The sequence below is a fragment of the Cariama cristata genome, unplaced genomic scaffold, assembly GCF_000690535.1.
Source record: "Cariama cristata isolate BGI_N322 unplaced genomic scaffold, ASM69053v1 scaffold735, whole genome shotgun sequence".
NCBI classification, from domain to species: Eukaryota; Metazoa; Chordata; class Aves; order Cariamiformes; family Cariamidae; genus Cariama; species Cariama cristata.
The window spans coordinates 12,665-35,073 of record NW_009615564.1 but is presented as its reverse complement, the minus strand read 5'-3'; the positions used below and the strand labels follow the sequence as shown (position 1 = coordinate 35,073).

The following is a 22,409-nucleotide window of genomic DNA, read 5'->3' as shown; positions in this document are numbered from 1 at the left end:
CCCATCACCATGTCCCCCCATCACCATGTCCCCCCATCATCACCATGTCGCCTTGGGGACGTGCTACGGCACCCCAGGCCTTACCTGGCGGCTGTGCTGGGCTGTGTATGCAGTGGTGGTCTGCCGAGGTTAAAACAAGCCGGCATCTTCTTGTCCTGGCATCATCGGTGTTGCCAGAGGTCATTCGAAAATCTGGGCAAACGGTCAAAATGGAAATAAGAAACGTGGAAACTGGGGTAATATTTGAAAGCGTAGGTTTTCAGAATTTGCGTGGGTGAAGATAGATGGTGCCTTTTTGTCAAGATACTGCCTGTTGTTTATTCATTCTGCTTCTCAAAAGAATAAAAGAAGAAAGTCTGTAAGATCATTTGCCTTTTATTGACTTTCAGTTGTCTTAATTTGTTTTCGTTCCTGTATTAATTAGAATTAATATATTTACATTTAGCTTCCGATAGAGTGAAGTTGTGTTAACTAATTGACTGTGAGGCTGATGAGAAAACAGGAGCATCAACTGATGGTGGCTGCTAGGAGTGAGAAATAGCTCTCTGAGAAGGCAGTTTGTGAAAAGATGAGAATTTCACACAGAATCCATTTATCAACCATTACAGGACCTGTTAGCTACTCAGGTTTCACTTCCTTTAGTTAAAACATGTACATTTTTTGATTTAACGATTGCTTGCAGCATCTGTAACTGTAAATAGCCATTATTCATGTGCATGTTAAATATTACCTTGTCTTAGTAAAATTGAGGTTTAAGAGAGTGAAGAGTAAGGTTGCTGTACATGTTTGGCATAAGCTTTTTGATCAAATAAAAGTCTCCACAAAACAGTCTCTTAAATTATATCTATTTTTGATTGAACAAGCTACATATGTATGTTAAAATAGACATAAAATAAGTACGCCTGTTCAAATACATCAGTTGGCTTTAATACATGTGTGTGTGATTTCTCACACACATTTTTTTGGCAGAAAATGCATTTGGCATTTTTGGTAATTTTTGGCAGAATCTGTCTTTATTCCCCCTAAATTATTCTTCATAGTGGAATTCATTGTTGGTAATAAGCTTCCTAAAAACCTAATGTAACTCTGCCGGTGATTGCCGTGGAACAATGCCAAAACATAGATTTAATAGTAATCTAAACAAAAATAATCAAGTCTGAAACATTGATTTCCTTTGCCCTGTAATGCTCAACATGCCAAAGACAGGAGTTAAAAATATGTCTCATTCTCTCTTTGTCATTTCAGTTGGACGCATTGTCTTTGAATTATTTGCTGACGTTGTGCCTAAAACTGCTGAAAATTTCCGTGCGTTATGTACAGGAGAGAAAGGAACAGGGCCTACCACTGGAAAACCTCTCCATTATAAAGGATGTCCTTTCCACAGAAGTAAGTTCTATGAAATCCTCTATTTTCCTGGTGGTAACACAAGTCCTCCATTATCAGTATTTGAAATAATGTTAAATAGTATTTCGGAGCACTTGTTTAAGAAATAACTTGACTGAAAATAAGTTTTAGATTTTTTTGATCCTCCTAATGACTAGATATTCTTACCATGCATTGGCAATTGTAAATTATAAATTTACTAGTATGTTAGTAATAGTAAACCTAGTTTACTGTGAGTCGTGAATAGGTTGAAATTGATTTTAAGTAAGGGATTAAATATCAAGTGATGCCCACTTAACTGAAAAGGAGTGCTTAGGGGACACTTGATGAATAAAAGGTGTGTTTTGGTTTTATTTAGGCGCAAGTGCTGGTGATAGGGATTGCTCTTCATCTCTGAATTGTTTTTCTTTGGGTCTTTCCTGCCTTGCTTTTATAATTATTTTGTAATTGTTTTCTTTTACAGTTATTAAGCAATTTATGGTCCAGGGTGGAGATTTCTCAAACCAAAATGGCACAGGTGGAGAAAGTATATATGGTGAAAAATTTGAAGACGAAAACTTTCATTATAAGGTACTCTATTGAAAATACTAGTTGTATTCACTTCTTGAAGTTTCAGTGGGTTTTATTTTTCCTCAAGGTCAGAATTAGTGCTCTTTAGTCCAAGGTTAACATATTTTTAAGCAGTGGAAAGAATGCAGCATACAGCAGGTCTGTGTACCTTAAGCCTACAAGTTATACAGTATTTGAAGATCTCCAAATCTAAGTATTACCTGTACACTGTGACTTAGATTTTTTGGCTAGCAGACTTCGCTATTCCGGAGAAAAGCAGCAACCATAATAATTGTTCTGAGTGCTCATCTGTGTTCCCACCTGTACATAAAGGGCTATGTGGCTGGAAAAAATGCCCTGTGCTTGAACTGTCAGTAATCGCATCTTGAACCTGTGTAGGAATACTACTTGGAAACAACAAAACCCACTGCTGTAGGTGTTAACAATTCTCAGGGCTGGCATCAACTATTTTCATCTCGTGTTATTATGTGATAGCATATGAATGACTCCTCAACAACACTGACTAAAAAAATTATAGACCTCGTTGTCCCATGGTTAAAACAAAGCCCTGACTGCAATTGTGCTTGCCTCCAAACAGTATTTTAGGAAAAGAATATACGGCAATCCTCCACTCATCAGGCATCAAAGTCCATTACCAAGTTCGGAGCAATAGCTGGAAACGTAGCTTCAGCATTCATCACAGAGTTAATTACAGTTATGAGAGATCTTCTCTGAAGTCTGACACTTGCTATGGTGGTGCCCATAGCACTGCTGCTTAAAGTTATTCTTCTGCATCGGTCCTTGTCACAGGATCTGTAGCTCCCTGAAGGAGGAGACTTTGTGTCACCGTTACTTTTTTGGTTGTACTGTCAAGTGAGATCTGGAGGTATTTATGAATGGAATGCAAATGATCCCCATTTCTGTACTTCTCTGACTGCTCAGCTATAACAAAAATTGTCAATGTGCCAGGGATGAGTTGAATAACTCACTTGGATACAGAGTCCGAGAGCTCAATTCCCATCATCCGTTGCCCAAGTATGTTAGGATTTTAGTGGGAGTTAAAATGCCTCTACTATGTAGAAATTCACTGGATCTTGCACTCAGTCTAGCAGCCCTGCAAAGTGTCCTCAAACCACTGTGTTGGACAACAATGACTTGTTTTTGTTGACACTTGAGGACACTGGAGCTACCTGTTTGTTCTTATGTTCTTTGTGTGGTTTCCTGTAAATTGTAATAAACTGCAAGACTTTGTCAGTAGTCAGCTTACCATGTCAGATCAATCCCACTAGGCTCTTTTTGGTGTCACTTCTCCAGCTAATGGCTGTGCTGTTGTGGAACACCCAACTCAGCAGTGTCATTACCATGGCATAGTTTTGCAAGCCTTCAATCTGTCAGAGAATCTGATTTTGTCCAGACTTTTTTATTTGCATAATAAGCTTACAAAATGACAAGCAGAAACCATTATGGGAAAGACACTCTATTGGCAGTGTTTTTTCAAAACACTCATGGCAAGAAAATGCATGAGTGACAACAGTTTTGTTTAAAAAATAGGGACTCTCATCATAGAATCATAGAATCATTTGGGCTGGAAGGGACCTTTAGAGGTCATCTAGTCCAACCCCCCCTGCGGTGAGCAGGGACATCTCCAACTAGATAAGGTTGCTCAGAGCCCCATCATCATGGGACTAATGTCGAGGCTTGGTCCCAAATGAAATGGGGTTGCATGTAAGTGTGAACGTCAGAGACACCAGACTGCTGTCTGTAACTTTCCAGCTTGTCCTCCAAATCTTTACAGGCAAAAGGTAAACCTGCAGGTGTAAGGCAACACCAGAGCTTATTGTTACTTGCCTCTTTGTTTACAAACCACTGCTGTCTACCCTTAGTTGTAACTGAAAAAAAAAAAAAAAAAAAGGTAAGATTGACAGGTCTTATTCTGCCTCTTGGGCAGTGAATCAGTGACCAGCCTCAAATGGCATTTCCAAAAATCTGCTATGGGGGAACCCTTCTGATTAACTTGTTTGCCAACAACTATGATGCAAAACATCAGATGTTTGTTTTGGAGGCTTCATTCCTGCAGGCTTGCTACCGATGCTTTCTCTTGCTGTGGAACACAGGCTTCCTCTCTGTCATTTGCCATCTCTGATTCCCAGGATGAGTTTCAAGATTAGAAGAGACAAAGCCAAGATTATTCCAGTAGCTTTCCGTTGGCTAGATGGAATTCTAGCTCTCAGCTGTACAGCCTTTTCCCAGGGGTCCTGAGCCAAGTCCCAGTTGAAAGATTCAGACTCATTGTGCTGTATGACCAGAAGAACACCTCAGGCAAGGAGTTCTCCCTACCATCATGGAAATCCAAACACTGTATGGGAAAACAATTTTCAAAACAAGAGGTTCTTCGAAGTGGTAGAGACTACAGGGACAAACCAGATGCTTAAATACAGCTGTCTCAGACTGTTGTCTCAAACTAATCAACCTCCTCGTCAAGCTCTGAAGTCTACTTTACAGCAATTTCTGCTTCCATCTCCTCTGTGCTGTCATACTTTTTTTTTTTTTTTTGCCCTCCCCTCCTCCTCACAGTGTCAGGTTTCTTAGGAATACCACGTCTTGCATGCTTCAGACATGTACCAGTGTCTTGGTATAACATACTGACTGTTAAACAGAGTTCCTTGCACTTAATAACCAGATCAGCTTGGGGAGAATAATATGTTAATAGCTGTGTCATGCTAGTTTAAAAACAAGAGATTCACAACACATATGAAAAGTACATTTTTGCAGTGCAAGTGAAAATGAAATGATCTGCGTGATGGAGCAAGATAATTCATACTTTAAAGGAGAAAGTACTTACCGGAAACAAGATAGAACAGTATCTTCTCATGTTGGGCTGTTTAATAAATTGTTGTTAGTTTGTGGCCTGGTAGCATGAGCCAAAATAATTAGATGGTTAAAAATCCCAACAAAATAAAAACTGTCTCTCTGCAAAAGTGAAGGAGTTAAAGAAAACTCACCAATGTTTAAGTAATAAAGACCACAGTCCCCTAAACCCCACAGTTCTACAACATACTTTGTGTGAGTAGCCCGTATAAAATTAACAATACATACCCATCTTGACGGTGTAACATTAAAGTTGGTTTAAGTGGTGTTTAGCTTTGTTTCTTGAGGCCAGTGGTCTTGAATAATCCAATGGGGAACTTCACGTGTCTCTCAGGTGATCTGTCTAAACTCAGCAGCTGCGTAGGGGATTGAGTGTACAAGAAGCACGAGCGATGTTACAGCATCGAATCACACATGCGGCTCTGCTTGTTAGACTGCAAGGTGGCAAGTAAAGATGCAGAGCTGGGCATTTGCCCTCTTCAGCCATTATAGGTAAAATTAGTTGCCAACTGTATGTAACTGATTTAGCAAGTTGTTGTTATGGCTGTCCTTGTTATATATATTAATAGCCTTACAGAAGCTTATGTATGGTTTTGTAACAGATCTTTTATATGTTGATTGTGATTTATTTTTTTCCCCCCAATGCAGCATGATAAACCGGGGCTGCTGAGCATGGCAAATGCAGGACCTGGTACTAATGGCTCTCAGTTCTTTATTACAACGGTGCCTACTTCTCACCTGGATGGGAAACATGTGGTGTTTGGCCAAGTGATCAAAGGAATGGGTGTAGTTAAAATATTGGAAAACGTTGAAGTAAAAGGAGAAAATCCCGCTAAGGTAAACAAATTCCAAAGCGCTTAGGGATGATACTTATTCTTGCATTATACAATGTATATTCATTTCTTCTAAATGCTTGGTGTAATGTTTAGAGCTATTAAATGTTAGCCAGTTATTTCTACTAACAGTGTTAATTTCCATTTTACTGTCCTTGTTAAGAGGCTTTTGTTCTTTTGCTGTAATTTTCCCCTGCACAAACATTTGACTCATTGTTCAACACAGCTGTGAGGCTGGAAGCCTTTATCAGGGTGAAGGTGGAAATGCACAGCTAGAAGTGTAAGACAGGTGACAAAATGAAAAGGTGGAATTCACAGCCTTACCTAAGTGATACGTAACTTACAAATTTTATGTCAGAAGTCATCGTATTTCTGGAAAAGCAACCGGTGTGTAGGTCATGTCCGTTTGCGGTTGTTTGAAAAACTGGAAAAGCAACCGGTGTGTAGGTCATGTCTGTTTGTGGTTGTTTGAAAAATTGATACCTCTGTCACTTGAAAAGACTTCGCAGTTTAAGAACGAACTGTTTTCTCTAATGTAGTAGAACTTCCATGTCTCGTGTTTTGCTGAAGCTCAGCTTGCTGGCAGTTCCTCTTCCAGCCTCTCCGTGGAGCCTGGGTATGGTGTTCTTGGAACGCTGCTCCTCCGAACACACCACTTTCTGTGACAGAAGCCTTTTGATGACGATAGGCTAATGATGTGATGGGTTTCTGAAATCCGTGCACCCAAACAACAGATGAAAAAGCATTTTTACTGAATTTCAAAGAGCACTTGGAGGTTGTGGCTTATTTTTGGGAAATTCTCTTAATAACCAGTACTACTATTTACACTTTATTTTTTCAGTTGTGCGTCATTGCAGACTGTGGAGAGCTAAAGGAAGGAGATGATTGGGGAATTGTTCCACAGGATGGGTCTGGAGATGCTCATCCAGATTTTCCTGAAGATTCAGATATAGACTTGAAAGATGTAAGTATTTTTCTTACAGAAATTACAGAATGCAAGACTTATAGGTAATCTGAGTTACGTGGTGTCTGTGATGATGCTCACCAAGCCTTTTTTTTTAAGAATTGATCAAAGTCCTGGTGAAATGGTGACAATCAATTTTAGGAAAGAGAATACTGTGGGAGGGGATTGCCATCTCTTTTTTTGAGTGCTAATTGCAGCTGATTTTTTCCCCAGTAACTAAAACCACAATTACTTACAATTATTACACTTTTTTTTTTCTGTTCGTTTCTTTTTACTTCTGTTTGTGCTGTAGTGACAAACTGCAATTACTAGAACGACACCCTGCAGATGACTAACTTAATGTTGTACCTACACACTTTTTCTGTGCAACTTTTTAAATGTCCACCCTTGAAAAGATTTTGCCTCACTCACCAGAAATAACAAAGGATCAACCTTTTTATAAGATTTTTACTACATCAGAGCTAGTCGTTCTCAGTTCTTAGTAGCTGTTTGCTTTTCAGGTTGTTCAAACTGAAGGAAGACCTGTTGTTGAGTTAGGGAGCAGAGTGGTGAAAGCAGCTCTTCTGCAGGCTTTTACTTGATCATGAAAATGAAATGGACAAACTGTGTAAATCAAAGAGTGATTTGTGAGAGGGGAAAAAAAAAGGGGGCCGCACATGTAGATTCCAAATACAGAATTAGAAATTGAATAGTAAGAAAACATTACAGCTAGAAACCAGAAACTCCTTGTATCTGGCTATTGAGAAGGACTTCAACTTGTGAAAATGTTTTTGGATAGCATTTGCTGTGATTCAGAACTGAAGTTAGCAGGTGCCTGCCTCCTTTAACTTTAAACTTGTTCCTATAAACTCACTGCAGAAACCATGGTGACGTTGGTCTACTGCTGTGATCGTTTTTTTTTCAAGGTCATTAAATCTAGTAGGGTAGAAGTATAAACTGATAGTATTACAAATAGCAATATATATATTTGACAGAGCTTAAGACAACTGTGGTATAGACAGCAGTAATTATAACCTGTTTATTGCCACTGGAAAAGTAACTTAACACTTGAAATGTATGCCATTCTGGAAATAGAAATGATGGATTTGATAAAGACAGGCAGTCGTTCTTTTTCTCCTTCCATAGATGATTTAAGTGTTTTGAGGGAAGGAGAATTCTGTCGATAGGACTTGTAGACTTCACGTGACTAATACCATTTTGAGAAGCAGAAGACAAAATTTTCTCGGGAATAAGGCAGTCTCGGTTGAATACTTTGACTGTTAATATGTTGTCTTTTCGGTCAACACCTTTATATATAGCTCTGTGTGGGTAGTGGCATTTAGGGGAAGGAGTTGAACTGCTATGTTGTCTCTGGTATTTTCTCACCCTTTATACTCTAGAAAACCCATTAGGAATTTCGTCTTTCAGACTATTGTGTTACATAAAGTAGAGAATATTATAGGAGTGGTTTGAAGCTACTATTTGGTATACTATTGGTATATTTTTATTCTGAGATTTTATAATCTTTGAAAGAGGATGGACATGGGATCCTACTGTTAAACATTAAGTAATTCAAGACTTCTTTCATAAGTACATTCATATTTTATATTTTCCATCTATTTTATTAGGTTGACAAGATTGTGGCCATAGCAGAAGACATAAAGAATATAGGAAATACTTTCTTCAAATCGCAAAATTGGGCAGTGGCAGCTAAAAAGTATAGTAAAAGTTTACGGTAAGGCTATCATTATTCAATCAGGTAGTTCCTGTAAACCCAAATTAATACTGCTATCAAGCAATGATATGTGCATTTAAAAAGTGCCTGTTGCTGTGCTCTTTTGTTTTTAAAAAAAAAAAGAGCCTTCTGAATCTGGAAAACATCTGATTGATTTTTAGCTACTCAAGTAGGTCTCCTTCTCATTGCTAGGTAAGAGCTAAAGGCAGGTAGTATTGCTTAGAACTGACTGAATGCTCCTTTGTTAATACTTCTGCTGTGCTGGTGTGTAACTGGGAAGAAAAGCAGAATATTATGCAGGGTAGTTAATGGACGGGAAAGGAGGGAGATACTTTTTCTCTGATTTCTAAAAAACAGGAGGTTTAGCATATTGGTAAGTTTAAGAGAGAGGAGCTCCAAATGTGACCCTTATTAATTCATTATTATTTTTTCTGAGGCTCCATACCATCATCCTGACTCAATTTCTAATTCAGACTTGCCTTCAAAATCATGGTCTTCCTGCTTTTGTTTCCGTACTGCTCCTTTCTTCATTTTATGCTTTTTGCTTCATTTATATGAGCTTTTCCTAAAAACATTTTTTTTTTTTAAGTTATACTGACCTTTATCCCTACCTTCTTAATGATCACTGGTTACTGCTAGTTAACTAGCAGTAACAATAATGAAAGAAAAAGAATTCAGGCATATTTAATGCTTCAGCTGAGTTTTTAACTGACTGGGTTTCAAACAAAAGATGTCTTTCTGAAGCATAAAAATTAATCCTTTAATAATTACAGATATTAATCCAAGATACAATGTCTCCCCCTGCCCTCAAAAAAAAAAGCCCATCATAGACCAACAGAAACCCCGAAGTAAATAGGATTTCTATGTAAACCCTTTAGAAATCATTCAGAAAAAAGGCTAGAATGGATCTTAAAGGATCTTTGTGTTTTATCTGTCCATTTTCTCCCCCCATTCTTAGGTAAATATGAGGTAATAATTATGCCATGCCTTACAATTAGTTGTCTTCTTCACTCTTAAGCACACCCAATGAAGGCTTTTCTGGTTTGAGTAGACAGCTGCTATTTGGTGCCTATTTATCTTTGTGGACGGAAAGGATAATAACTTTTCTAGGCTAAACAAATCTGATCATTCCAGCTCTTCTTTATAGGTCATATATTTGTGGATGTGCCCCATTGTTGTATCTTAAAATCTAATACTTAGGTAGGATGGTGTACTGTAGGTGGCACTTCGCCAGAACTGATGGGAATAAAATACCTCTTATCAGGGTATCTATCTCCCATGTCTTATGTACATCTCACCTAGCAAACCATCTGGCAATGTTGGGTTTTTTTTTCTTTTTACCAACAGTAACCATTATAACCTTCTGTTCTTTTATTGCTGCTTAACCATTTTTTAATATTTTATTTTAAGGATTGACCCTTTCTTGTCAAAAAATGTATTACTTCCTATTGTCTCCCTTGATATTCATCTTACTGATTTCTTTGACTTGGAAGCACTAATTTTATTTCCAGAATGGTTGCAGTCTTTCATGTTTTGCTATAATTTATAAATATGATAGGTGTATTCTGTTTGTTTTGAACATAACACAGATTTGTATTATAACTCTCCTTAGCTTTTTTACCCTTTTCTCTCTCTTCTGCTTCTCATCTTTTCTATGATGCCCAGCAAGTGGAAAAATCACTGAGACTATGTCTAATTTACTTTTAAAGTATTGCTTATTTCTGTGGTCCAAAGTTGTATACAAACCAGGCAACATTCAAAAGACAGGGCATGCAAATATTGAACTTACATAGGCACTGATCTGCAAAGACTACATTAATCATGGCATACTTAAAATGTGAATGTATGCAAACAGATGATTTTTATTTTTGAAATAAAAATTATTTTTTATATCCATAACAGACCTTTGCCACTTGAAATAAAACACTGACAGTATTAGCACGTTGCAAACTAAGAAGGAGATACAGCTTGCCTGTCAGTTTGCCTATGAAACAGAGATGCAGTAAATGATGTGGCTTAGTCCTGAACCAATGTCAGTTTTGAAGTTCAGGAAAAAAGTCATGAAGGAAGACAGTGAAAAGAAGGTGAAGTTAACTTCAGATTTTAGCCATAAATGCCTAAACTAATTAAAATATTACTGAGGCAACTGAAGAAGAGATGAAGCTTCCCACGAATGGGAAAGATGCAGTGGTGGTGTTGACTTTTTGCCACTCATGAGCAACGTGTTTTTTGAGTATAAATACTCCTTGAGAGAAATTCTAACGGTTTCACACCATCTAGAATAGTGCATTTGTCTAAGAAAATGAATGCTGTTAGTACAGCAGAGGACTAGGAGTTACAGGAAAACATTCACCAGTGAGTTCATCTTTTTTGTCAGAGTAGGTCTTATATATTTAGTTTAATAAGTATTTGTAATAGTGGAATTGAAGCTGCTTTAAAAATACCAGTTTGGATAGGCCAGTTGGCACATATCTGTGGAAAGATTGCTAAGGGCAGAACAAAATGGAAGTTGCAACACTAATACATGTACTCTGTAAATTTGTTTTTCTGCAGGTATGTAGAAGCTTCTGAAGCAGTGGCAGAGGAGGCAGACAAACCGAAGCTAAAGACCGTTGCTTTGACCTGTGTTTTAAACATTGGCGCTTGTAAACTAAAACTGTCGGATTGGCAGGGAGCTATTGAAAGTTGTTCAGAGGTAAATTTAATGTTTATTATTTTGATTAACAATTGGCCTGTATAGAAAATGGAGATTGAAACTCCAAAGCTTTTTTAAAGGATCTTCTGACAAGATTATGATTTGAAAGTAAACAAAGTAGAAGGCTAATTGTGAAGTTATTACTAACTTTCCAGTATATTGCTTTTTTTAAAAGATTCTGAAATTGAAATGACTCATTAGAAACAAACAAAAGAGGGCTGTTGCTTACCACCATAAAAATTGCACACTGTCAGTTCGGTTTGCGGAGCTAATTTTTATATTACAAAGAGTTAAACTGTCTTCAATGCGAGAGGAATACTTTTCTCTGGAAGACTAGTACGAGCAAAACGTTTTACTTGCTTTTAGATTTGATGGTCTTGCATTTTATTCATTGAAGTGACTTTTCTAACTAAAGCCCTTTCAGGTTGGCTTAGTGGTGAAATGAAACCAGTGAATAGGAAGAAAGAAAGGAAACAATTCTATTATTTTTCAATATTTCCGTATTTAAGAAAAAAAAAGGAACAGTGACATAGACATACTGACAGAATTTAGTACACTTGAGGAAACTTCAAATAATTCAGTAAAACTCTGAAATTTTGAAGGAAACAGAGTAAAGAATGCTCTTATCTGTTAGCAGAGGATCCTGAGCAGCATCTCCTAGGGCTTCATGCTGAAAGCAGGAGTCTCGGTTAATCTGTGCCTGAGGGGTCTTTAGAGAGCTGGCTTGCTTTCTAGCCTGCTGATGGTGTTACCACATGAAAAACTTTCATAAACCTGTATTCAGAATGGACAAATAGGGAACGAGGAAAGGAAAAAAATATGACAACTGTATAACGTGATATCTGTCATCTAGAAAATGGTAAAAATTGAAACAGCGTTTTAAGTGTTACAGATAGAAATTATTCACAATACTTGCCATGGTGGAAAAAAAAAAACCAACAACCTAAACACTTCCTTTTTTTTTTTTTTGAAGATTACAGAATCGTTAGCTAAAGGCAACTCGATAGCTGTAATATACTTCTGTAAGGTATTTAGCTTAAGTCTCATAACAAATGTTAAACAGCGTATCAGCATTTTAATCAGAACACCAGTTTCCTAAGATTAACCAGTAGAGTTCAAGGTAATTGTTTATGAGAAACTATACGCTTTCACTTTTATGATTTCCTAAGGCCAAAAGCGATGTAAATTACCAATCTGCAATACATGCATTACTTGGTGTAAATAAGGAACTACGAACGGCTGAACCTGTTCAAACAAACCTTGCTTTAAAATAGCTGTAAGCACAATGGTCAAGATAAAAAGGAATGCTACCTATGTGTACACAATACACACACCTAATTTTCTAATTCTTGACAGGGAAGAGGCTCTAAGTTTTATAGCAGACAGATCAGGAGGAGCACCTGGAGTAATACTTCCTTTATGTTAACAGCCAATACCAAAGCGGTTTAAAAAAATCTAGATGAATCATCTAATGTCCATAAATCTTAATTAACGATTTAAAGTTAATAAATGAAATTAAAAAGCCACACATTCATGCAAAAAGATTTCCTCTAATCACTGAGAAACTGTATTAAAAAGACACACTATAGAACTATCTGCGATAAGAAAAAAAGAACGTGATTTTCACAGGCAAGAAAACAAAACAGCTCGCTAGCCAAATTAACTGAGGTATTTTGAAAAAATAATTTAAGTAATCAAATAGTGGAACAATCTCTTTGCCCAGCCACTGTATTTCCTATTTTGATATTGTCATATTAGAGCTGGCATATACACATTAGTGAAACCATTCAGCTCAAGAAAGGCGTAAGGACTGGAACTTGGCGAGGTTCCTGAAGCACAAGCTGGATTGCTTGTGTCTCTTTCTAGCCTACAGTGAAAAAAGCTTTCCAGGAAATCTGCGTGTTTTATTTGACGCCATTTGAGGGGTTTTTTTGGTGCGACTAAAGGAGCTGCAATATAGAGTTGTATGTGAGAATCGAGGTTAGGATAATCTGAACTGCAGCAATACCTTTGCCTTGACAGCTATATATATTTATATGTACGTATCTCTACACACACAGTAGTTCCATTTTACCTGCACGTATGTTCATCCTTCACAAAAGACCGCTTCTAGTGCAGCGGTATTAAAACTGATTAGCTAGCTATTTGGTGTGCTACATTATAGCATTCCTTTTTACACACTTAATGTTTTGACAGCTTACGCTCAAACCAACTGGGGAGATTGTCTGCGGGTGTGAACTGTGCCATTTGCAGAGATGGGAGGCTGTGAAGTATGTGAAATGTTAATGTGATGATTTTATTAAATTTACAGGCTCTTAAAATAGATCCAGCAAATACTAAAGCTCTCTACAGACGGGCTCAAGGATGGCAGGGAATAAAAGATCTCGATCAGGCATTGGTAATGATCACAATATTTAATATTTTTTTTAAAAATCTAAACATTTCATCAGAACATTAACTTATATTTATCTTTTATTTAAGGCTGATCTCAAAAAGGCTCATGAAATAGCCCCTGAAGACAAAGGTAAAATAAAGCTGTTTCTTTATTTTTTTTTTTAAAGAATGTAACAAAGTAACCAGAATAAATACTTATTTAGTAAGAAATCGTACCAGTGTGATGCCTAAAATCTGGCTTCTAACAGCTTGAATGCTGATATATTGAGTCCAGAGCCCACTGAGATAGAAAACCTGTTTTTATACAGCAGTGATGCTTCTGTTGCACTGGGAAACCTGCTTATGTAGGTCAACAGCATGCCTCTTGAACCATCTCCCTCTCTCCCAGGGGTCTTAGTAACTTTCTTAATTTCCTGGGCTATTGGATAAGATTTTTAGCTCATAAATTCTGTGTTGGCACCAATACAATGCTTAGTACAGGCTCCTCCACCTGGTTACCTTACCAGGTGAAACAAAATAAGGGACAAGGGGGTTTTTTTTGCTGCTATTGTCTGACCTAATAGAATATTAAATGCAGTTGCAATAAATGAAATAACATGGGTAAGTTGCAGCAGTGTGACCTGGTCTTGACATATTAGGAGACCTAATGTAAAGAGATTACTATAACTGTATCATGGGTTTTCTTTTTAAACAGCTATCCAGACGGAAACACTCAGAATCAAGCAGAAGATAAAAGCCCAAAAGGAGAAAGAGAAGGCAGCTTATGCAAAAATGTTTGCTTGATTTTTTTTTCTAAACTTTTAAATCTATGCACTAACTCATGCAAAAGGATAAATGGAGCTGCTTCTTTCATTGGCCCTGTACCACAGTTTTCAGTGTTTACAACTCAAAAGTCTAACAATAAAGTGTTCAAAAGTGAAGAGGTTTTCTTTTCTTAAACTGTAATAACTTGGCTTTTGTGACTCAGGTGTGTTTCTAGTCTGTAAATCAGTAGTGGTTTTGTTTTTGCAGCTTAATAGTTAGTGCTTCCTAAGAAGCTTGGTTTCACACCAAGACAATTTAGGGAGTTTGTCAGAGGTTTTTATTAGAGCAGGCCTGATTTCTTGTGAGGAATAAAAATGCTGGTAGACATACAATGAAGGTGCGAGTATTCCACTTGGGTTTTTTTACACTGCTTTACAGGTTGTATTGCAGATGGGCTCTTTACTACCATCAGAAAAAAAAAAATCTAACTGTAAATTCGATGTAAAAATGTGTAACACTTAAAAGCAGCGACAATTTTTCTAGACTGATGTATTTTTCCTACTGCAAGGTAGGATTACATAAAGTAAGTCACTCCAGATAGAGAGGAAAAAATACTACTTTTTAAGGATAGGTACTAAATTCTTCCACCATACCCACAATTTTGGATATGGCTCCTGTTATCACTGAACTTGGGCGATAAATCCAAGTTCCAGAGTTCCTCTGTCAGTCCCAAGAAGAACTTTCTTCTTCCTGCCACAGAACTCCTGTAAAGAAGTCCTATTTAAATAAGGCTAGGGTTTAACCAGAAGGCACCAACTTTCCATTTAATGCAACGGTCATACCTAAAATTCAGAATGGCACATTAGTCTCAAACTCCTTTAACATTCAAGTCAGTGCTGTACTTTAATTACACTGCAGCATAAAATACTCCAACTTATTTGTTGGTGATCAGAAGTCACTGAAGAGATTACCCTGCCAGTTTACATCCCATTATAAGCTGGTCCTCCTCCACCTTCAGGCACTACCCAGTTAATGTTCTGACTCGGGTCTTTAATATCACATGTTTTGCAGTGGACACAGTTCTGAGCATTTATCTGCAGTCTCGATCCTTCTCCTGTTTCCAGAGGAATATATTCATAAACTCCTGCGAAAAGCAAAAGAGAGCTATCACTTCGCTGAACAGTTTCCCCCTGCACGTATACGCTCTACTACTTACTGGCAAGCATAATGAGGGGAGAATACTACTAGTGTGATGCAACTGCCTTCTTCCATGTTTGTTCATTATTTCATCATGAAAGTACTGTTAATGTATTTTAAGGCCTGCACTTGAACCCTCTTCTAGGAGGAGGATTTCGATAGAATGCTTGAAGTAAGTAGTAGGTCAGGTGGACTATTCCTGAAGTACTTGGTCTTTCATCTTGCAAAACTAACTCAGACACATGTTTTTATTACCTACCTGCTGGACAAAATCTTTGTTCCGGTCCATCAAATACAGCCAGATTCCTGTTCACAGGGATGCTGTCATCTTTGAGAGTTAAATGAGCGGGCTGGTCATGTTCATGGTTTGTACCACTTAAAGCCACAGATGAGAGGAGATCAAAACTGATTTTTCCATCAGGCTTTGGGTATTCAATAGGCGTGCAATCTTTGGCTGGCTTGAGCTGAGCAAAATCTGGTCCTAAATATATTTTTAAAAACCAAGTTTCAGTATAGAATTACTGTAATTTGCAGTTACTCAAGAAGAATGTAATTAAGCTATTTTAACTTCCCTTGTCATCAGAATGAAGTATTTCATAAAAGGTAGCCTTTTCAATGAGACAAAAAACTATACTAAGTCAAACGGTGCGTTAATGTCTTCATTTACATTATGTGCTAGGTAATAGGACAAAGTCTGCTTCAATGCCTTACCAAGGCCTCACCACTTGACCAGATGTGCTCTAGCTTCAAGTAAGACCACAAAAGACTGACATATAAATTTAGTTCTTTCAGGAGATAATGAAATTACCTGGATGTTTTAGTGTCCATGGTTCCATTCCTCTCAGTAGCCAATAAAATATACCTGTGTAAATCATTCCTCCATACACACCAAGTATGCTATGGCAGGATGGTCGGATATTTCTAACCGCATACAGCTCTTTCCAGACCCAGGACTTTTTCAGATTCTCTTCGTATTCTTGCACATCAAGTCCTAAGGCAGTACATTACTCATTAGGGACCTACAGTACATAAAGACTATCCTTGAAATAAAAAATAATTGCTGAATAAAGGCAATTGTTAGTAAAGAAGGCAGCAAAATAAGAATTTTGGAATAGTAAGCTAGGTATATATTAAGACAACATATTTCAGCCTCTTGAAGAGATCCGTTTTGTTGGCAGTTATCAGCAGATATCTGCTGTTCCTTCATAGCCTCTAATAAATGACCCACAAGCAGCATTAAATTGCCTCAAACCTCAGCAAAATATAAAGAAAACTAGCCAGGTGGCTATATATGCACCTCTATGGCAAAACAGCTACTCGCTCATAGAGTTTGAGAATTGACCAGGAGAGCCTACCCGTGATTTAAGAGCCAGGTTTGTAGTTTTAATGTTGTCAAGTTAAAAAGTTTTTTCTTCACAAGTTACATAACCACAGACATTCTGGTATCAGTAACTACGACTATGGCCCAATGGATGATGCCAGGTTTAGAGAACATTTTTTCTCCCTTTGTAAGCAGCAAGTCCACAGCATACATTTGACTACACACTTTTGATTGAAACTTTGATTTAAATGCAAGTCTATACACTGCACACTTGACACATGACACATCTACTGCAGTGTGGTTAAAGTCAAGTAATTATCTTAGAAAAAAAAGGTGTTTCATCAAATGAAAATTTTCTGAGAGCTTCTCCATTCTCCATTACTACTGTATAGGAATAGATGTTGTAAAATAAGTTTTAAGCCTTGTCTATACATGAAAACATGCTTCAGTCCGTATTTTCTGTCTCACGTAAGGCTCCGCAAAAAAGCTCATTATCTATCCACAGAGAAGAAAGCAGCCTGTAATATTCCATTGTCTTGACAAAACTGGAAACAGCATATAAAACCTGTCCATAATCAAACAATAAGAGTGTTTATTATTTCAGATGGGTTGTAAGCATTTTAACCTGTTACAGTAGTTAAAGGTTTAATTGTTCAGTATACCCTCTGTGGCAGCGTGTATTGCACGTGTCACCTGAACGAGAGCTTGCTAAAACTGAATCCACCACTACAGAGAAGAGATTTCTAAAATCAGAATCATGTGGCACCTGGCTATAGTGTCCATCTCCAAAACGACTGAAATTCTAGTTGGGTTCTCTCTCTGTATAGTCTTTGTTAACATATTTAAGGAACAACCAAGGCTTAAATAAATCGCTACAATGTGGTCACGATCAGGTGATTACTTCAGTGTGCTTGCATTACATATAAAAGGAAATACATGTAGTCTCAAACTGAGACGACTATAAAATTAAAGACAGAAAAAAAGGACTGGAGGAAAAAAGTATCCTAACAATTAACAGTAAAGAGCAAACTTGAAAAAAATCTCACCCTATTTTGCTTACATTTAATCTGTTCCTTTAATTTTTTTCTCTCTAATTCTGCAGTCTTTCAGTAACACTTTCTGAATTATAAAGAATCATATTTGTAGGAACGAAATATATACTGTTCTTGTTTACTTATATAGAAAGCGTAAGCTTACTTTTCAGATGCTTGTCAGAGGCACAATTTTGTTCTAGCAGTAGGATCAATACTTAAGAATAACTAAGCAAAATTTTACGGATTTCTTTCTTTCTTAAATCATTTGACAGTATAAGTAGTAAATAAACAATAGATATCTTTTTAAACCACCACACATTTCTTGATTTGTCTGCATTTCCAACTAATTCCTTCAGACACGTTTAGCTACTGCTAAACTGCTGGTGATTCTAATTTGAACACAAGGTAATTAAAAATCAGTGATCTTACCTATTGTCTTTGATTGGAGATTTTCATTGATTAATTGGCTAAAGATGGCTTCCGAAGCCAACATGCCGCTTTTCATCGCGGTGTGTGTCCCTTTGATCTTAGGAACGTTCATGAGTCCAGGACTGCAACCAATTAATAATCCACCTGGGAAGGTGAGTTTGGGTATTGACTGAAGAGGAAACAGAAAGAAAGGTGGTTTCTTTGTTCTTGTTTTTTAAAGTGAAAATAACATTCTGGAAATGAAACTGGCATGAGGCTTGAGTATCACTGGTATTTTTAGACTTGCATGTGTACTATCCAAAAATGCACCAGAGTTACTCCACTTAATCAAGGAATTCTGGCATGGTAGGCAAATAACAATACAAATATTGTACTGGAGCTGAGCATAAAATAATGGCAAGACAACATTTTCCGTATAGGCTCTCTCCAGTTATTTTATCTGCAACAAGGCTGTGGTAATGTCAACCACCGATGCTGTTTTCTTCCTTTCAAGATTAAGTGAATTCTTAAAAAAAAAAAAAAAAAAGAAAAAAAAAAAAAAAAGAAGAGACATTTGTGTTCCTGTTTTCCACACAGTAAGTTGTATGTATCTCATCTCACAGTTTGTTACTCAGTGGCTTTTTTCCACAAACCTTTTCTATGAAATCGCACAGTGCCCTCCCTGTGTCCCGTCCCCCCTGCCCCATGCCCAGGCCCCACTTATTTTAAAAGTTGCTCAGCAGCCAACAAATATATTTTTGGTGCAAAATCATTGTCTTACTCCCATTCTGTAAGAAGCATAATGTCATTGGGTACAGTCAACTCACAAAGCTAAGACAGCCAGATGATTTGCAAAGATCAGGTTTACAGTGTTAATATACTATGTTATATGCCTGTATTAACTAAGGAATACCTCAACCATCAGGATAGTTATTCTCACCCTCATCCAATGAGATTAAGATTTTAGACAGGGAACAGCTTCAAAATGTGGACAGACTACACCACTTTGAGCAGAAAGCTGTGATCAAATCCTAGGTCTGAAATTGCTGAAGGTAAGTCATGAACATAGCCTTCCTCAAAGTCTTTAGTACTGAGCAGCAGTTGTGAATCTAGCACCCTGCTTTTATTAAAGCTGCCTGAAAGAATTCATGTTTTAGTAGCCTAAATAATTTGACCCCAAACAAGTAGCTTTATTTCATGAAAAATATTCAAAAAAAAGTATCCCTTGGAATTCAAGATAATTTGAAACAAACGTTTTGTTTCTTCTGCTTGTTCAATTGTTATCTGTTTACTATTCGCCCAGGGCTGGTTACTTTTAAATATTCATACAGTAGTCACCAAAAAAAGTTGTACTACACAGCATTTCCCCTGTGTTTTGGGCAACTTGTTTAATCATACTTAGTGACTTGGTTCGTAGGAAAGGTAATTTAGGCTGAACACACAATTACAACTTTTAATTTACTTTTCAGTGACCAGAAGTCATAAGTTCAGCTACATAACAGTATTTCAAAGGAATTAAGTATGTAGGATGTCCTCTCTTTTCACAAGACTTTAGGCTGAAAACAGTTATTCTGTCATATCTATTAGGATGCAATGACGTAGCACTGACATAAGCATAGAAAGATTTCTTGACTGACTCTTTGAATTACATAAAAAGATGGTGATCAAATACTTTTATTCTGCAACAACTGTTTCACTTAATAGGTACATAGTGACCAACATATTGTCGAAGTACAAATGAGATTAAAGATCAGTCATATAAGACAAAAGGTTACACATACTGCAGCTTTGTTAGTAATTCTCATTAGTAGTACTATGGCACTTGGTGCCTGTTTTCACAGTCAGTTGAAGGAAGACATCATGCCAGTGTGGCACAAGCCCTCTCCATCCCTGAGATACACAGTGAAATCCTTTCAACCTTCAGCACCTGGAGAAGCCACCACCCTCTTGGCAGCAAAGAAACAAAAGAAGGCTGGTTTGGAGGAGGAGAAGGGGAGATGCCTGCTCCCCGCAGAGTCCTCCCTGCCAGCGGACAGGGAACCCCACATTCTCCTTTCCTTAGCTCAGCTCACGGTTGAAAAATCTGTTAAGTGATTCTAATGTTTCATGCTTGCATGGGTCATCAATATGAAGTTGTTTTTTTCCCCAATACTCATAATAAACATTCCTCAGCAACACCTTTTATTTTTTCCCAAAACTCTTAAACCGTTTCAAAGTTTTTGATAAAATGGAGACAAAACAGAGGTTGCATGGTAATTTCTTAATTTTAAGTACTTGATTTTGCAATTTTAATGAACAGAAGAAATAACAGCTATGTAGATGTAGTCTATTAAACTCTGTCCCCTCCTTCCACATATCCCAAAAACCTACAAAATCAGGGAAACCTCCAAGAGCACTCTCTCCCTCTCACACCAACTTAGCATCGCTGTATGTTAAAGACTAATGAACATGGCCCTAAGGTATAGATAACAGACAAAAAAAGCTTGGACTGATGGTAATTTTATACACCTATTTGATGCAATATTGTCATCCAAATGAAAACTGGAGCTACAGAATGACTTACATAAGAAAATATTCCTGGACTCCAGTGATGCAAATGAGTCAGACTGCTACAGCTATTAATCAAAGCAACACATGCAAAAGAAGAGCTAATCTTAAAAATCTTCCAATGTGAATCATCAATAAAGCTTTTTTTTTTTTACTGAAAGCAGGTATTAAAAAAAGCCATTTAAAAGTGTGACTTCATGATTAACTAGACAATTCTACAGGAAATTAAAAAACCCAACAAAACAAAACATGCTTTTATATTAGGAACAGTGCGAAGTAAGTGACATGTTGTTTTAAGTCCAGCAAAGAAGTCCAAAGATTAGGCAGAGATGTGAAAGAGCTGCAGTCCTACTGTCTGTGTAACTTAGCACAAACAATGTCTCTATGTGATTTAAAAAATCCCGTGTTCTTTCAGCCATATGCTTTGAGCAGTATAAGGAGCATGCAACTGAAGTCACATTCTGGCTACTTCATCAAAGCCAGAAATTCAATAATGACTATCTGTGATAGAGAAACCAGTGCATGGGGTGGAAAGACAAGCCCCTCTTGTATACAAGTCTAGATTAAAATATCTTGGTATTTTGTATCTTATCTGTGTTAATAAAGGTTCAACAATGGTTTCTGAAATAAGCCAGTAACACAGCTGTGTTACAATGTGGTATGACATATTTCCACTTCAGACTGGACAAAGTAATCAAGTCGCAGATTGATTAAACGTGTATCACGTGTGTAATCAAGAAGTTGCTTCATGAACCCACATGACTCAGTCCCAGGCATGCACACTGGTTTCAAAGCTTAACTCCCCAAGACTGTGACAAGAGTTATGCTGCTGCTGAAATTCTACTTGTATTGCAAAAACTGCCCGAAGCCACATTTATACTAAAGAGGCTCAAAAAGGACAGACAAACTAGTCAGACAGCAGAGCGGAATGGCCTCACACAAAGGCTGTGGACCATGAACACTCAGGCTAGTTTTAAGCTCCAAACTGAAAGGAGCATCTAAAAGAGGGATCTGGGAGTCCAGGACACACAGCCATGTCCTGTGTCTCAAGATTCCCACATGAGAAGCTAACAGGTTGAAAGGACTTTAGGTGTTAAATATAAACTCTAGACTATTTCTCCTGCAAGTTGTTCCAGCCCTTTCAACTGACCTTAAATCCTGATGAATAAATTTTTAAAATTTCACCTTTTAGACTCCTTAAGGGAACAAAATGAACAAGGTATTTGATCTCCCAAGAAAGCAGAAATTCAAAGTTGTGCATGAAAGATACAGAAGGTATCAGTACTCGAGGAGGTGAAGACTTATCTAAGGTACATAACAATTTCAGCACCATCACTGACTTAAGGGTCAAGCACTGGAAAGAAGTTCCCTCTGCCAGCATAAACAAGGAATTTGGAAAATACATCCCCCCCACAGCCCCGGAAAAACAGCAGATGAGCAGTGCTACCTTCTCTTTCCCAGGGTTCCAGGTACAATAAAAAATTATCTACAGTTTCTTTGCTGCTGAACACATTTGATTGCAATATAAACGCTACTTCACTGGCTACTCATGGCTTGTACAGGCGTACTCTCTGCTGAGTAAAAACCTGGGTGGATGGTTGGGCCCAAAGAGTGGTGGTGAATGGAGATAAATCCAGTTGGTGGCCAGTCACAAGTGGTGTTCCCCAGGGCTCGGTATTGGGGCCAGTTCTGTTCAATATCATTATCAATGATTTGGATGAGAGGATCGAGTGCACCCTCAGTAAGTTTGCAGATGAC

General features: G+C 37.5%; 2 protein-coding genes across 2 annotated transcripts in view; one reads left to right on the top strand and one right to left on the bottom strand.

The window, feature by feature from the left end:
- Window positions 1-44: 44 nt before the first annotated feature.
- On the top strand, window positions 45-14,314 carry PPID (peptidylprolyl isomerase D). Its single transcript, XM_009699826.1, has 10 exons — window positions 45-270; window positions 1,246-1,386; window positions 1,847-1,953; window positions 5,449-5,637; window positions 6,475-6,597; window positions 8,205-8,311; window positions 10,865-11,006; window positions 13,318-13,404; window positions 13,488-13,530; window positions 14,095-14,314. Exons 1-10 carry the CDS (start codon window positions 45-47, stop codon window positions 14,181-14,183), a joined length of 1,254 nt encoding a protein of 417 aa, XP_009698128.1. The 3' UTR covers window positions 14,184-14,314.
- Window positions 14,315-14,762: 448 nt separating this feature from the next.
- ETFDH (electron-transferring-flavoprotein dehydrogenase) overlaps window positions 14,763-22,409 on the bottom strand; it is an 18,425-nt gene continuing 10,778 nt past the window's right edge. Inside the window, exons 9-12 of the mRNA XM_009699825.1 lie at window positions 18,126-18,294; window positions 16,150-16,332; window positions 15,601-15,822; window positions 14,763-15,288 (exon numbers count right to left, since the gene is read on the bottom strand). Coding sequence (XP_009698127.1) covers window positions 15,125-15,288; window positions 15,601-15,822; window positions 16,150-16,332; window positions 18,126-18,294 — 738 coding nt within the window. The 3' untranslated portion in view covers window positions 14,763-15,124. The remainder of the gene's footprint in view (window positions 15,289-15,600; window positions 15,823-16,149; window positions 16,333-18,125; window positions 18,295-22,409) is intronic.

Excerpts from the sequence above, each read along its gene's own strand:
- PPID (XM_009699826.1), top strand. The coding sequence starts at position 45 with ATGTCGCCTTGGGGACGTGCTACGGCACCCCAGGCCTTACCTGGCGGC. Across the intron at positions 1,387-1,846 it reads AGGATGTCCTTTCCACAGAA|TTATTAAGCAATTTATGGTC; the intron begins GTAAGTTCTATG and ends TTTCTTTTACAG. Across the intron at positions 1,954-5,448 it reads ACGAAAACTTTCATTATAAG|CATGATAAACCGGGGCTGCT; the intron begins GTACTCTATTGA and ends CCCCCAATGCAG.